General features: G+C 35.9%; 1 protein-coding gene across 1 annotated transcript in view; it reads left to right on the top strand.

Moving 5' to 3' along the window:
* XPOT (exportin for tRNA) overlaps nucleotides 1–13,899 on the top strand; it is a 29,341-nt gene that overhangs the window by 8,623 nt on the left and 6,819 nt on the right. The window contains exons 5-18 of the mRNA XM_052774337.1: nucleotides 55–124; nucleotides 1,359–1,577; nucleotides 2,153–2,337; nucleotides 2,703–2,871; nucleotides 4,189–4,425; nucleotides 4,763–4,801; nucleotides 7,803–7,865; nucleotides 8,855–8,979; nucleotides 9,859–10,003; nucleotides 10,160–10,279; nucleotides 10,449–10,543; nucleotides 11,346–11,415; nucleotides 11,841–12,079; nucleotides 12,595–12,880. Of these exons, the coding sequence (XP_052630297.1) occupies nucleotides 55–124; nucleotides 1,359–1,577; nucleotides 2,153–2,337; nucleotides 2,703–2,871; nucleotides 4,189–4,425; nucleotides 4,763–4,801; nucleotides 7,803–7,865; nucleotides 8,855–8,979; nucleotides 9,859–10,003; nucleotides 10,160–10,279; nucleotides 10,449–10,543; nucleotides 11,346–11,415; nucleotides 11,841–12,079; nucleotides 12,595–12,880 (2,062 nt within the window). The remainder of the gene's footprint in view (nucleotides 1–54; nucleotides 125–1,358; nucleotides 1,578–2,152; nucleotides 2,338–2,702; nucleotides 2,872–4,188; nucleotides 4,426–4,762; nucleotides 4,802–7,802; nucleotides 7,866–8,854; nucleotides 8,980–9,858; nucleotides 10,004–10,159; nucleotides 10,280–10,448; nucleotides 10,544–11,345; nucleotides 11,416–11,840; nucleotides 12,080–12,594; nucleotides 12,881–13,899) is intronic.

Here is a 13,899-nt window from a genome sequence, read left to right as displayed (position 1 = left end):
TGTTGCACTTGTCATGAAGCAGTTGTATTTTGATCTCATTATGCTTTGTTTCAGATACTCTGAACTTACTGAAGTCCAGCAGCAGCTAATTAGGGAAACACTCATAACATGGCTGCAAGCACAGGTAAGTATGTCCCTTCACAGTGGTCTTGCATAGTAGGCTTATTAGTGGGCTAACATAATGCCTTGAGCGTGGGCTAAATGTTTAATCTGTCATTTGAGTTTAAAGATGGCTTTCTGAAGATACATGGTATCTGATGGTTAAAAGCTTTTAACATGCTAATCTTTATTAGAAATTCTTTAAATCAGATGTTGTAAAGAAGTCAGTGCTTGAACATATTACTAAATATAAAACTCTTATTTCAGATAATGATTGTGGTTTAATCAGTTGTGTGTGAAATATGGAGTATTAAAAGTTTCCCTTTAGAGAGATATAATCCAGATTCCTGATGTTCCTGAGCATCTCGGGGAGGAACAGTAATGCTGTTTTTAAGACCCTCCTGGCCTAACTCCTGTCTACTTAGAATGCTAGCAGATGTTTATGAATGAACAGCAACACTCCTCTGTTAATACTATGGCAGAGTATTGGCTACTCTTTCTTGTGGAATTAGTTACTGTAGCTGAACATGTAGTACCAGTTAGACCCAAGAATTTGCAATTAGCAGACCCATCAAGTGGGCTGATACAAGTCTTGGCCTATACCTGCCATTATCTAGTTATCATTGCAGTTCTGCACTGAAAATTATCATAGTTGCTTTGTTTGTAGAAAACTTAACAGTAGGAAATGGAATATGATGCAACTTGAAAAAGAACAGATCATTGTGAAATGGATTAAATTGCTTTTAATTTCTCTTTGTGGCAAGCTGTCCCATTTAGGAGTTTATAGAAAAGTGGAAGGAGAGAGAGAGGGAGATTGGTAGTGACAGATTCTTTTTTTTTTTTTCTTTTTTTCCTTCCCTCCCAATGAGCTTAGACTTAGAAACTTCCTTTAGTATTCTTAAAGCTAACATCTAACGTAGGCACAAGCTAGCTACAAGAGGACTGCAACTTGTTTTCTGGAAGTTGTTGTTTACTCCTTTCACCAAACTGCCAAATTAGCTTTTAGTCTTTGAATAGTACACTTAATGTCTTAGCACTGAATGAAAGGCTTAGGACTGTATCACCCAAAAAGAATGTTTCCCCTGTTTCATTACAATTTAGCTAAATTTTCTTCAAAATCCTTGGAAAGCTAAGGCTTTTGATTGATCTCAGCCAGGAAGAGAGGTAGTACATTAATTGCTATGCAGAGATCAACAAGCATATATGATTCTTCTCTAATTTGGTAAGAATGTACAAATAAAATATCTTGTTTCTACCAGATGCTGAATCCCCAGCCTGAGAAGACTTTTATTCGCAACAAAGCAGCGCAAGTCTTTGCATTGCTTTTTGTTACTGAATATCTCACAAAATGGCCCAAGTTTTTTTTTGATATTCTATCAGTAGTTGACCTTAATCCACGAGGTGTGGATATGTACCTCAGAATCCTGATGGCTGTTGATGCTGAGCTGGTAGACCGGGATGTTGTTCATACATCAGAGGCAAGTTATTATTTTGCATTAACATTTGTTTTAAATTTCAAAAAAGTTCTCTTACTTTAATTAGAGCAGAAGACTTGCAGAGATGATGTTGTTTTCCTATGGCAACTCTGCCTTAGAGACATTTGGTGGTTTAGATCCAAAAGCCGTATGTTGTTTAATGCTTTTTATGATTTCATACTTTTCAGTTAATGTATTTTTTTGCTTGAAGAGCTAGCAAACAAAAACTAATGGACTGAGTTAGCCAATTTAATGTTAGACTGACTCATTTTAAAATGTTAACTTCTAGTGCCTGTTTTAAGGAATCCTAACATCAAAAACCCATTTAATGATCTAGAGGGCTTTTCCCCTTTGTCTGCCTTTCTTCAGGTTTTGGGCATTGTGATAGAAAGAGCGAAAACTAGGGTATTCTGGTTTTATTTCTTGCAAGAAAAAAAATGTGCTCTCTTTGAGTTTCTGATTTGAGTGAGTTATCTTGCTAGGATGAGTGGTGTCTAGTAGTGGATACAGAAATGCTTCTAATTTTACAAGATGCTAATCTATGACAAGACTGATTTATTCTTTTTCTGTATTGATAGGAGGCTCGTAGGAACACCTTATTAAAAGATACTATGAGGGAACAGTGCATTCCAAGTTTGGTGGAATCATGGTACCAAATCTTACAAAACTATCAATATAATAACTCAGAGTTGACATGCCAGTGCCTTGAAGTAGTTGGAGCTTACGTATCCTGGATAGATTTGAGCCTGATAGCCAATGAAAGGTAACGGGGTTTTGATGGAATATGTTTGCAAAAATAAGCTTGGTAGCATGCTGACTGTATTTCTATGAAACAGAATTGAAACTCATCTTTGAAAAAGGACTTTAATTATATATAATTATTTGGAGGTTTTGGGTTTTTAGTAGAGTGATGGGCTTTGCAAGCCAAGCCGATATAATGGCCAAAATGGACACTATGTAGTGTGCTGGGTTCTCCTTAAAATGTATAAAATGCTGGGTTTAGTCAGTATAATGGAGTTTAAAACTGTCTTATAAAAAGAAGCCATTGTAAACATGCACACAAATAATATAAAGCTTCTATATGATGCTACTGTGTACATATAAAAATAAACTTTTTTTTCTCTAAAGGTTTATAAATATGCTGCTAGGTCACATGTCTGTGGAAGTTCTCCGGGAAGAAGCTTGTGATTGTTTGTTTGAAATTGTAAATAAGGGAATGGACCCAATTGATAAAACAAAATTGGTTGAATCTTTATGTCAAGTACTGCAGTCTGCTGGCCTCTTCAGTATTGATCAGGTTTGTGTATTGATTTTTACAATAGGAATGAGTCATAGGTTTCCAACAGTTCTTAAATAAGCAAATGAACAGAAAACTATAAAACGAAGTCCACAGATTAGGGAGAATTACTTGTGCTTCTGCATCAAAGCTAAACACTCCTCATGGTTTTCTTATACTTAAAAGGACAGCTTGTTATTAATATTCCTTGTTCATTTAAAACACTGCATTTTGTTTGTCCTCAGCATGAGTTTTTTGTTTTAGAAGCAAGGTACTATGTAACTCCTCTGTTCTTCTCCTAAAGCTTGTTGCGCTTACTGTTAATGCTGCTTCTGTGTTTTGTTGCCTTGAATCTTCTGTTCTGAATGATTCCATAATAGGTATTGTAGCCAAGGTAGAGGTTTTTTTAGGGTGAGACTTTAGATCAGCTATGCATACTTAGGTAGGGGAAAGAGCTTTCTTCAGGGCATGTATGCTCTTCTGCATGTCTGCACCATCAGACATGAGGCTTGAAATTCTTATCGATAAGATGGAAAAATATACCTACTAACAAAACACCCATTCCCTGGCAGTTGCAGTGTTTAAGGAACAGCTGTTTGCTACCTGCCATGGAGAAAGGAACCAGTCCTTATGAAGCTGTAGTCCTTAGATTGCAAGGCAGTTATCTCTTCATTTTGAAGCCTTTGTCAAATTTGTATTCTTACTAAAATGCAGAAAATGTGCATTTGTCAGTTCAGGAGGTGTTCCTCAAAATCTTACCTCAGGCTTTCTGAGGAAGACTTGTTATTCTTCTGCTTTTATACAGTTATGGCAGGGAGCAAAGCATCTGTCTGGGGTGACTGAGGGGTATTTCTCAATTCTGATCAATGTGTTTCTGCAAAAGCAAGCCATAAATATTTAATATTAACTCGCTCTTACAGGCAGTACTGAAAGTTACTCGGTATCAGTATTTCTGAAGTGAGCTACAGCTGTTAATTCTTTGAAGTTTTCCCATAAAAAGATTTTCCTCTTATACAGCCTAAAATTTTTGGTAGGTATGTGCTGCTGCTTTTATTTTGAACCTGCTTCTTGCTGTAAAGTAAAAAGAGAAACAAACTAATCTGAAGAAATGAAGCAAGCTACCGTTCTATAATGGAGGACAGCCAAACCTGGCATTGCTTTAGTTTTTCTCTCTCCATTCCCTGGGGAAAACGAACCAGGCGCTTGAACTTTCCATCTAGGAGATAAATGTTGGTTTTACTACTTCTACGTACTAGACATGGGTAGTACAATCTGTAAGCTCATGCCATTTAAACATGAGCTCTGCTAGTATTTTTAATCAGATGTCTTTTCTTGCAGGAAGATGATGTGGATTTTCTGGCCAGATTTTCTAAGCTGGTCAATGGGATGGGGCAAGCATTAATAGCTAGTTGGACTAAATTGATAAAAAATGGGGATATGAAGAGTGCTCAAGATGCTCTGCAAGCTATTGAAGCAAAAGTGGCCCTAATGTTGCAACTGTTAATTCATGAAGATGACGACATCTCATCTAATATCATTGGCTTTTGTTATGACTACCTTCACATCTTGAAACAAGTAAATATGTCTGGCTTCAATTTAACATCACTTTTTGACATATGATTTAGTTTTGATTTTTTTTTTTTGGTGGGAATATATGAATCTCATACTATGTGCAAGCTGACTTGCAAAATAGTTTTTTTGAATTATTAGCATTCAGCATCTTTAATGGCTGTGTTCATGCTATTTCTATACTGTTGTTTAGAAACCTGAAGGAATTGAGTTAAATCTTGTGTTAAGTAGAAAGAAGGCTTGCAGATTGTATGGCTGTTAAAAAAGCAAACCTGTCTTTTCCTGTTAGACAGTAATACAGGAGTTACTATACAAAAAATAACACTTGAAATTTATTTTACAGCTTTCTGCACTTTCAGACCAACAAAAAGCTAATGTAGAGGTAAGTATTTTCTTTTTACTAGAGATTCTTTTTTTCAGGAATGCATTGGGTCAGAATCTTTTGATTTTGCTGAAACAAATCATGTTCTATTTATATGCCTTCAAATGTGCATGTGACGATAATTAAATGGGAAGATTTAAAAGTTAAGACAGTATGTTCCATCTTCTGCTAAGTAACTACAGCTGTTTCTTTAAATAGTAAACCTATATTGAATTGTGTATGAAGATGAAAGCTATTTTAGAGCTGGTCTTCCCAAGCAACCCTTAAGCACATGTTAGTAAGCTCCTGTACAGTCTGTACTGTTGATAGAATGTTCTTAAATCAAGACAGAAGAGGGGTTTTTTCCCTGAAGCTTTGTATTTTTATTAAAACCTGGTCTGGTTCCAAAGGATTGGAAGCAATATGGGAAGGGTTGTCATAAAATTCAACCCTTGATAGTATCATAAGGTAAATTATGAAAGAAGCTGCAATTAAAATATAACAGTTGTACTTATAATGAGCAGTTATGTGTTAAGCATTTACATTAAGCTATACATTAAGCTTAAGTTTATATGCTTGAGTTTATACATAAGCTTAAGTTTATATATCAAACATTAAGTTTAATAAATAAGGTTTATGTCCAGTTTTGCAGGTAGTAAACTGTTTGTCTTTTCCAGCACAGTCCTTTTTTTAATTTCTTTTCCCTATGACCCTTCTGCACCAATGTGGATATACTAATTTAGATGTTGAACTGGTTAGATTGGTGGAGGTATTTTGTAAGTCTGTACAGCTGACAGCTGTGATTCCTTTTCCTTTACAAGGAAAACTGAATTCTGTACCTGTTCTAACATGAAAAGTTGAATTTGGATCACTGTGGTCTAGATTATCTTGATCTGGTTTTGTCTAATGTCTGTTTAAATTGGATTAGGTAACACAATAAGAGAAGTTTGATAACATCACTGAATCTTTTTATTTTTGTAACTATGTCTCTGTTGTTCTTATAACTGGATCAAACCAAATTACTACTGCAGTGCACTTAAGACATTTAAAATCTGAATGTTACTGTCCTGAAATCTGTTGTTTTGTTAAACTTGCTTTCATACTGAAGAACTCCATGTTATAATTATTTCTTGATTTTACTGAGCACTTCTTGAGGATTTGTGTTAAACTGAGAAGCGATCATACTGATCATCTAACTCATAATAAGAAAGTACTTGGAAGTAGTCTAAATCTTATTGTTGTCTGTCTTAAGCTTTAAATTGTGTGCTTAGCAGCATTCCTTTAAAGTTTTGCACCTAAGAAGTCCTCACCTTCAACTTGTTCATTATTTGAACAGGAAAAAAGGTGGTCTTGTTTATTGTGCTTTTGAAGTCCCTAAGTTTTGGGTTTTTTTCTCATCAGTAGGATCACATTTTTAATTCTTAAAATGACCGGTGTTTCTAAGCATTTCTGGCTACAAGCATATCACATTAATGTTTTGCAATTATTTTAATTCTTTAATACCGCTTCTTATGGAGCAGCAGAGGCTTCTCACAGATGATGCTGACACTTGGTGTTAATAGAAAGCTTGATGACATTCTTGCTATTTGATCATGTTCTTCCTCAAAGTATTACAAGTGTATTTCTGCAAGATCATCAGGAATTTAACTTCAGTTTAATTCATTAGTCCATTTTGGTGTTAAAGAACTTCAAGTTTTGCACTTAAAATGAAAAATGTAGTTGTGATTGATTTGTCAAAAGTCTTGTTTAGTTGATTTTTTTTAAATTTACCTTGTTCCCTTGTTTATTATTTGTCTGGAATTTATGGCTGGCTGCATTCAGAACCTCCAGTACTGGAAGAGAATTGCAAAATGCTAATTAAGTTCTTGCTGATATGATCAGCATTTTCATTTGCTATAGTGTTAATAAAAGCTGTTGGCTACTGAATTTAACCAATATGAAAAAAAAGACACAAGTTTTTCTCACCTTGTAGTAGGTATAGGGATGAGGTGCTCTGTAATGCTAATCAAATACCTGTTATAATTCTACAGTCTTCTCCAGTGTTCAGTGAACCCATTTCTTGTAATAGGCATATGGAAAATGGTCTGCCTCTCATTCAGTTTTAATTATTCAGAATAGCTTTCTGTCCATGTGGAATATTTTAGATTTAATAAATGTTTCTGTAGCTTCCCTAGAACAAACTTAAAATGAAAATTAAGATATAATAGATTTTTAAACACTTGTTTTAGCTGTGTGTGTCAGTCCAATTTCTATCCATCCTGGAATGCATGAATGGAATTGAGTACTCCATGTATTTTAAACATTAAAGCAGAGTTCTAAAAACTTGAACTGGTAAATGCTTAGTAAGATCAAAGTTATACATTTAGAGTTTGAGACTTCAGTAGAGATGAGATCAAGTCTTTATTGCTGTTTTAGGACTTCCCAACAGTACCTACTAAGGTGAAATTGCATGTCAGTGCTTTAACTGATCTAACAACTTGCTGCTGCTGAAAAGGGAAGGTTTTGCTTTGCTTACTCTTGTTTGCTGCTCCTTATTCTTGGATTCTTTGCTGGACCAATTCAGCTTGTTAACCTGTCCCCCAAAAAAACCTTTCCAGGATGTTGAGCTAACAGAAAAGTTAATGTTACGGCAAAGCTGACCTGCCCCTTTAAAAGAGGATCTTTGACAACCTGTTTAGCTTCCTCTGCCTAGTTCAGTCATCTTAATTGTTGTTTCCAGTGTGAACTGAACAGCATAGATTACAAGCAGGAAACAAAGCCAGATAATACTGTCAGAGACGAGAGCTCCAAGTCATCTATGCTGTGTATCTGGAATGGCATCTGTGTATTGTTTGGATATAATCCATTTGTTTTAGTTTGGACTGTTACTTCTGCTAAACCTCTGAAAATAATAATTCAAATGGGATTTAAGATATTTGTAAACATTTAACACTTGCTTTAATGTTTCCTTTACTGTAGGACTTTAACTGTTGCTTCTTATCACTTGCCTGCTTCTATGCTCACAGTTCTGTTTTTATCTTAGGCAATCATGTTGGCTGTTATGAAGAAGTTGACGTATGATGAAGAATATAATTTTGAAAATGAGGTATTGTGTTATATGAATAAACAGACAAATGCAAATTAAATTACATGTGGTAAAACTTGCTCATGCTTTTAAAATCTGTATTTTTCATAGACTAAGGATTTGATGATAAGAAGCAAAGGTCTGTAGGCTGAATTTTTTTCCTATGTGGAAAGCTTTCTTTAAGCTCTGGGCATGTCTGCATAGGACAAAACAACACAGTAAAGGGATATTCAAGCCAGTTCAGTTAACAGAATATTTCTGGCTGCATTTGTGCAGAACTATTCCTAGGCAAATACAGCTGTGCTGTTAGCTAAACATAGCTGTTGAGCTGGCTTGTTCAGTGTGAGTTTGTGTGTTTCCGCACATCACTTGTGTCTTGCAAAAAGATCAGAGAATCATTGTGTAATGAAAGTCTTTAAGAGATGCTGCTTGACCTACTTCAGGTGGTCAAATCTCTGCAAAAATAATCTAAAGGAGGCGGAAGGTCTTTGACTTCACTTTCTCCCATGCTTACATCTCTGTCAGCCAGCAATAATGATTGAATATGTTAGACTTACTTTTGCTCCAGGCTGTTTGGCAAGCTATAGTCTTAAAAAGGTTAACTTAAACTGTATGCAGTCATCATAAATGTTTCTGTCAGTTTAATTTTGAAACTAAGCTAGATGCTGAGAATGAACATCTTTGAGGAGTGAGTCAATTTTCAAGAATTGGGTCAATAAGGCTTTGCCAAGAGCATTTTCTTTCTTGTACTTTTGGCTAGTTTTCAGTTTGGAAAGCCTTTTTAATATGTTTCTGGACTGAATGCAGTGGATCTCAACATATTACAACCAGCCAAAAAAGGAGCCTGCTGTTATGTTGCAAGAGCATAGGGTGAGCATTATTGAATTCTCTGACTGTGATATACTGTTCTTGTATGTACATATTTTGTTTTAGGTGTAATTGTCTAAAATGGTTGTGGATTAATTTAAACATGAAAATATGGACTTAACTGACATGTGAATGTTTCCTAGGGTGAAGATGAAGCAATGTTTGTGGAGTACAGAAAACAGTTGAAACTGTTGCTGGACAGACTTGCTCAGGTCTCACCAGAGTTACTGTTGGCATCTGTCCGCAGAGTTTTTAACACTACACTTCAGTAAGTTGGGTTTTTTAACTTGTTTACACAATGCCTTTAGCTTTTTTGCTTTTGTAACTGTCAGAGTTTGTAATGAGCGCAAGTGTGATGTAGCAAGGCAAAGCCAATTGATAGAATGAGCTCGTTACAACATCATGATAAATATGATTTTGTATAATCTTTTACTCAGCTGCTCAGAAACAAAAAGCTTTCTTTTTCTAACCTTAAATGGCAGCTAATTTTTTTTTTCCTAGAGGTGTTTCTTGATCTTCATCATTTTCCTACACAGCAACAGCCAATTTGGACAGGTGTTCAATTTATACCTCAAGGAAATACTTACGGGATGTGGCAAACAATTTTATGTATTACTGCTATCAGAAAACCAAGGTTGGATAGGGAAAAGAAACAGAAGTGAAGTATTTTTTACAAAAAGAGCAGAACCAATCCTGGAAACTATGTATGTAAATAAAGAAATGTTACTACTAGTTGCCTGACTAGGATAGTTGTGTGTATACAAATGGGAATCCAGTATTGTTGGTGGCTTCATTGTACCTTACTCTTTAGTGAGCCCTCCTAAGTGAAGCTGAATGGCTTGTCCACACGTCATAGTGGGTGGTTTTGTACCAAAATAAGCACTTCAAGAAATCTGTTGCATTCAAGTTGAAACTGGTAAAAGAAAATTGGTGGCGCTGTGGTGGAGAGGTGCTGTGTTTGTGGATAAAGTCTTCCAGAAGCATCCTGAAATACTGCCTAGGTCTTACACTGTTTTTCTTACTTTAAGTCTGCTCTTTTTATGCTGTCTGTCTGAAGAAAGCTCGAAAGAAAATGCTAACGTGGTAGAAACTGTGATTATTTCATAAGCTACTCCAGACTAACACGACCTTCATACTCTTTCTCTAGGAATTGGCAGACTACGCGATTTATGGAAGTAGAAGTAGCAATAAGGCTGCTGTATATGTTGGCTGAGGCTCTTCCTGTATCTCATGGTGCTCACTTCTCTGGTGATGTTACAAAAGCTACGGCTTTACAAGACATGATGAGAACGGTAAGCATGTGTGTTGTGGGAGCTATTTAAAAATGCTAATAAAGACTGGAACATTCCAGTTCAAATGGCTCATCTTAATTACCAGCATATCACTTACATTGTAGTTTGGTGTTATAAATGGCTAAAGTACTAACTTGCTAATGCTTTTATTTGTAGCTGGTGACTTCTGGTGTTAGTGCCTATCAACATACATCAGTTACCCTGGAATTCTTTGAAACAGTGGTTAGATACGAAAAATTCTTTGCTGTTGAACCTCAGCACATTCCAACTGTTCTAGTAAGTTTCATCTCATTTACATTTTTGGCTAGATAAGTTCTTTAGACTTAAGAAATTTTCTTATTTTCTGAAGGTCTCTAAAGAAGCTGGGTTTCTTAAATTGTTGGATGATTAGCTTTCCCCCCCCTTGTTTAGGGAATCTAAGACTGAGATACTTTCTTGATTGCAGATGGCATTTTTAGATCACCGTGGTCTTCGCCATACAAGTCCCAAAGTACGAAGTCGAACAGCTTACCTCTTTTCCAGATTTGTCAAGTCTCTTAAGTGAGTAAAGCTGTTACAAATGTATCCCAATGGCACTGAATTTACCATACATAGCCCTCCAGTACATCACAGTTGTCATTGAAACAGGCTGGCCTTCAAATGGACTGCAATGAAGTAATATATCAAAACAGTGCTCTAGCAGGGTAGTCCTGTTGTGTAATACTAAGGTAGCAGTGGAAAAATTTTTCACAGAACAAAGAACTGGAATACATATGCTTAGCTTATTTTGATTAGATGTTAAAACTGGTCAACAATGTAAATGTCTGTCCTGCTTTTCCTCAGTGAGCAGAGCTGAGAGTGAGTGGGTCTGGAGACTCCCAAGAGTAACTCTTCACTGTCCCTGACCAAATTCTGAATATTTACAGAATTTATACTGGTGAAGTTTACTCAGTGTATTAGAGCCCTTCAAACCGTCCTGTCCTGTTGGTCTTATTTCACAGGCATGTATTTAATGTAGAGGTAGGATAAGCTCCAAGATGGTTCAGATTTCAGAAGGATCCTATTTTTCAGCTGTTAATGATAATATTTCACTCCGATGAGTGAGGCTATTTATGCATGTTTAAAAAAAAAGAGGGAAAGAAAGAAATGTTTATTTCCCACTATGTCATGTATCTATTTGGCCTACCACAAGCACTGTATCCATAAGCCAGATTTTTCTACAGCAGTGCTTTGATATTTAAAGGGGAGTTCTATATTGAGAAGGTAGTTTAGTGTCTAGCTTTACAGCTTAAATAAAATACCAGGAAACCTGTACAGATGCACACGTTTCTAAATAGTGTTATGTACTTGTGTTTTATTTCAGTAAGCAGATGAATCCCTTTATTGAAGATGTTCTGAATAGAATACAAGACCTGCTGGAACTTTCTCCCCCTGTGAGTACTTACAGCAGGTTTTTGTAATAAATAAGGCTTGCGCTTATTGGTGTGCCTGTGTACTTACTGAATTGTAAGCTTAGCACACAAACATTTAAACACAAATAATTGCCCTGCTTTTTTGGTGTGAGATCACTTGCATGCTTACATTTGTACCTAATTTTAATAATCTTGCTTATGTGTGTTTCTGGGAGTATAGGCTAGAGACGGGTATATATAGAAGGCTATCTATCTGAATTGTATAAAAATAGTTGTTTCTTCAACTATGTTTTTACCTGTACTTGACACTTCTACTTAAGTAGGAAGAGAATAAAACTATTGTAAATATACTATAGAGATTACTTAGCTTGCTTAAAGAAAGAGTAGTATCTTTAAACTTTGATAAAGGACATTTAGTGAATTATGCCTGTTATCTTCCATTTTAGGAAAATGGTTACCAGGCTCTGTTAAGCAGTGATGATCAACTTTTCATTTATGAAACAGCTGGAGTATTAATAGTTAACAGCGAATACTCTGCAGAAAGAAAACAGGTTCTAATGAGGAATTTGTTGACTCCACTGATGGAGAAGTTCAAAGTATTGTTAGAAAAACTTATGATGGCACAAGATGAGGACAGACAGATGGCACTGGCTGACTGCCTCAATCATGCTGTTGGGTTTGCTAGGTAGGTACAGCACAGTGACTCTGTGTGTGTTTCTGGTTTGAATAAAAGGGAAATATAAAGCATTTATTGGGAGGAGGGGCTGAGTTTCTACCTGTGCTTTATTGACCTAAAAAATCATCAGTGGTTGTAGAATTTCTTACGGTAGCCCAGATAATGAGTTAAGTCCCCTTAGAAAAGGCTGCTATGGGTGTAGATAGGGCGAACATTGAGCAAGTTTATAGTGAACCAGCATCTATTCCCTTCCTCAGAGAATTGTATGGAGCTATTCTAATCATATGTTGTTTGTAAATTGTTAGAATTTAATTCTCCAAAGCCTGCCAAAGTGTAGCTACTTCATATCAAATAATTCAGTTCATTACTTCCAGTGTCTGACTCCCATTTCATGAAAAGTAATATTCTAGTTTAGTGCCTGGGTTTTAAAGCATATGTTGTTCTCCGTATTATTGTTTCTTCATTGTATTGGAACACATATTGGAACACAAGCTTAAATACAACTTGGTGTATTGCTTTTACAGCCGAACCAGCAAGGCTTTCAGCAATAAGCAAACTGTAAAACAATGTGGCTGCTCAGAGGTTTATCTGGACTGCTTACAGACATTTTTGCCAGCTCTCAGCTGTCCATTACAAAAGGAAGTTCTGAGAAGTGGTGTCCGCACTTTCCTTCACCGCATGATTATTTGCCTAGAGGAAGAAGTTCTTCCATTCATTCCTTCTGCCTCTGAACACATGCTTAAAGATTGTGAAGCAAAAGATCTTCAAGAATTCATTCCTCTTATAAACCAAATAACAGCTAAGTTTAAGGTATGATATTGCATAAACTTTTCAGGTCAAAGTGTTGCTGCTATCTCGTCTTTGCTGGTTCCAGAAAAATAGCTATGTGTCAGAACCTTATCTCGCAATTGATAAATAAGTGCATTTCTAAGGCTGCTACTGGGAAACACAGTCTTCACCCACAGTCTTACACTGCTGGACTCGCAGTGATTAAATGAGTGTTTTTCTTTGGTTAGTCTCAGAATTTTATGTTGTTTCTAAATTTCTGGGTTTAATTTTTAAAAATAAAATACTACTTGCAGCACAAAATTCTTTTTTTTTTTTTATTGATGCAATTAACTTCATGCCCTGCACTGAAGTGTTAAGCTAATGTTACAAACTATGCAAGCTCTGAAGTGAATTTTCTCATTTCTTACAATGAGATTTCCAGGAGATACAGAAATATCAGATGTGCTTATAAGGAGGAATACTGATTTACAAAATCTCGATGTGGTGGTGTTGCACAAAAATGTATGCTGAGGCTTCATGCATTGTTATTCAAAATAGGTTGACAAATATGGAGGTTTTGAAATGGAGGTATGACGTATGCATTAAGCAGGAGTAGGACTGTCAACTTGATTATCTAGCAAAAGTTCTTGAAGTGTAGCCTTTGAGAGCTTCCTAGTTTTAAACAGTTCAAATGCAAAGTCAATGAAATACATGAAGTTACTAACCTGTTACTTGTGGTTCATTCCCTGGAGCTGCCACAAGAATATTGCGCTGTTGTGAATGGGATGGGAAATTCCTTGCTGTATTGAGAAGGTTAAGAAGCCCTTTAAATAGGTTTAAATAAGTCTTTCAGCAGAATGCAAAATTAAAATTACTAAAAGTAAAGAGAAGTGCATTTTGTGAGCAGTAGAACAGAGCCATAATATACCTGTGTGAATCTAGCATGTGGACCTCTGCAGTATCCCATCTGCAGAGCAGAGAGAATTTTGAAAAATCAAGTAGTTTGGGGATTAGGGAGAAAGACTCTTATTACTCTAGTCCTTTTAGCAAGTTATGCTAAA

The sequence above is a fragment of the Harpia harpyja genome, chromosome 23 (assembly GCF_026419915.1).
Source record: "Harpia harpyja isolate bHarHar1 chromosome 23, bHarHar1 primary haplotype, whole genome shotgun sequence".
NCBI lineage: Eukaryota > Metazoa > Chordata > Aves > Accipitriformes > Accipitridae > Harpia > Harpia harpyja.
The sequence above is the reverse complement of the archived record's forward strand: the minus strand, read 5'-3'. Positions and strand labels throughout refer to the sequence as shown.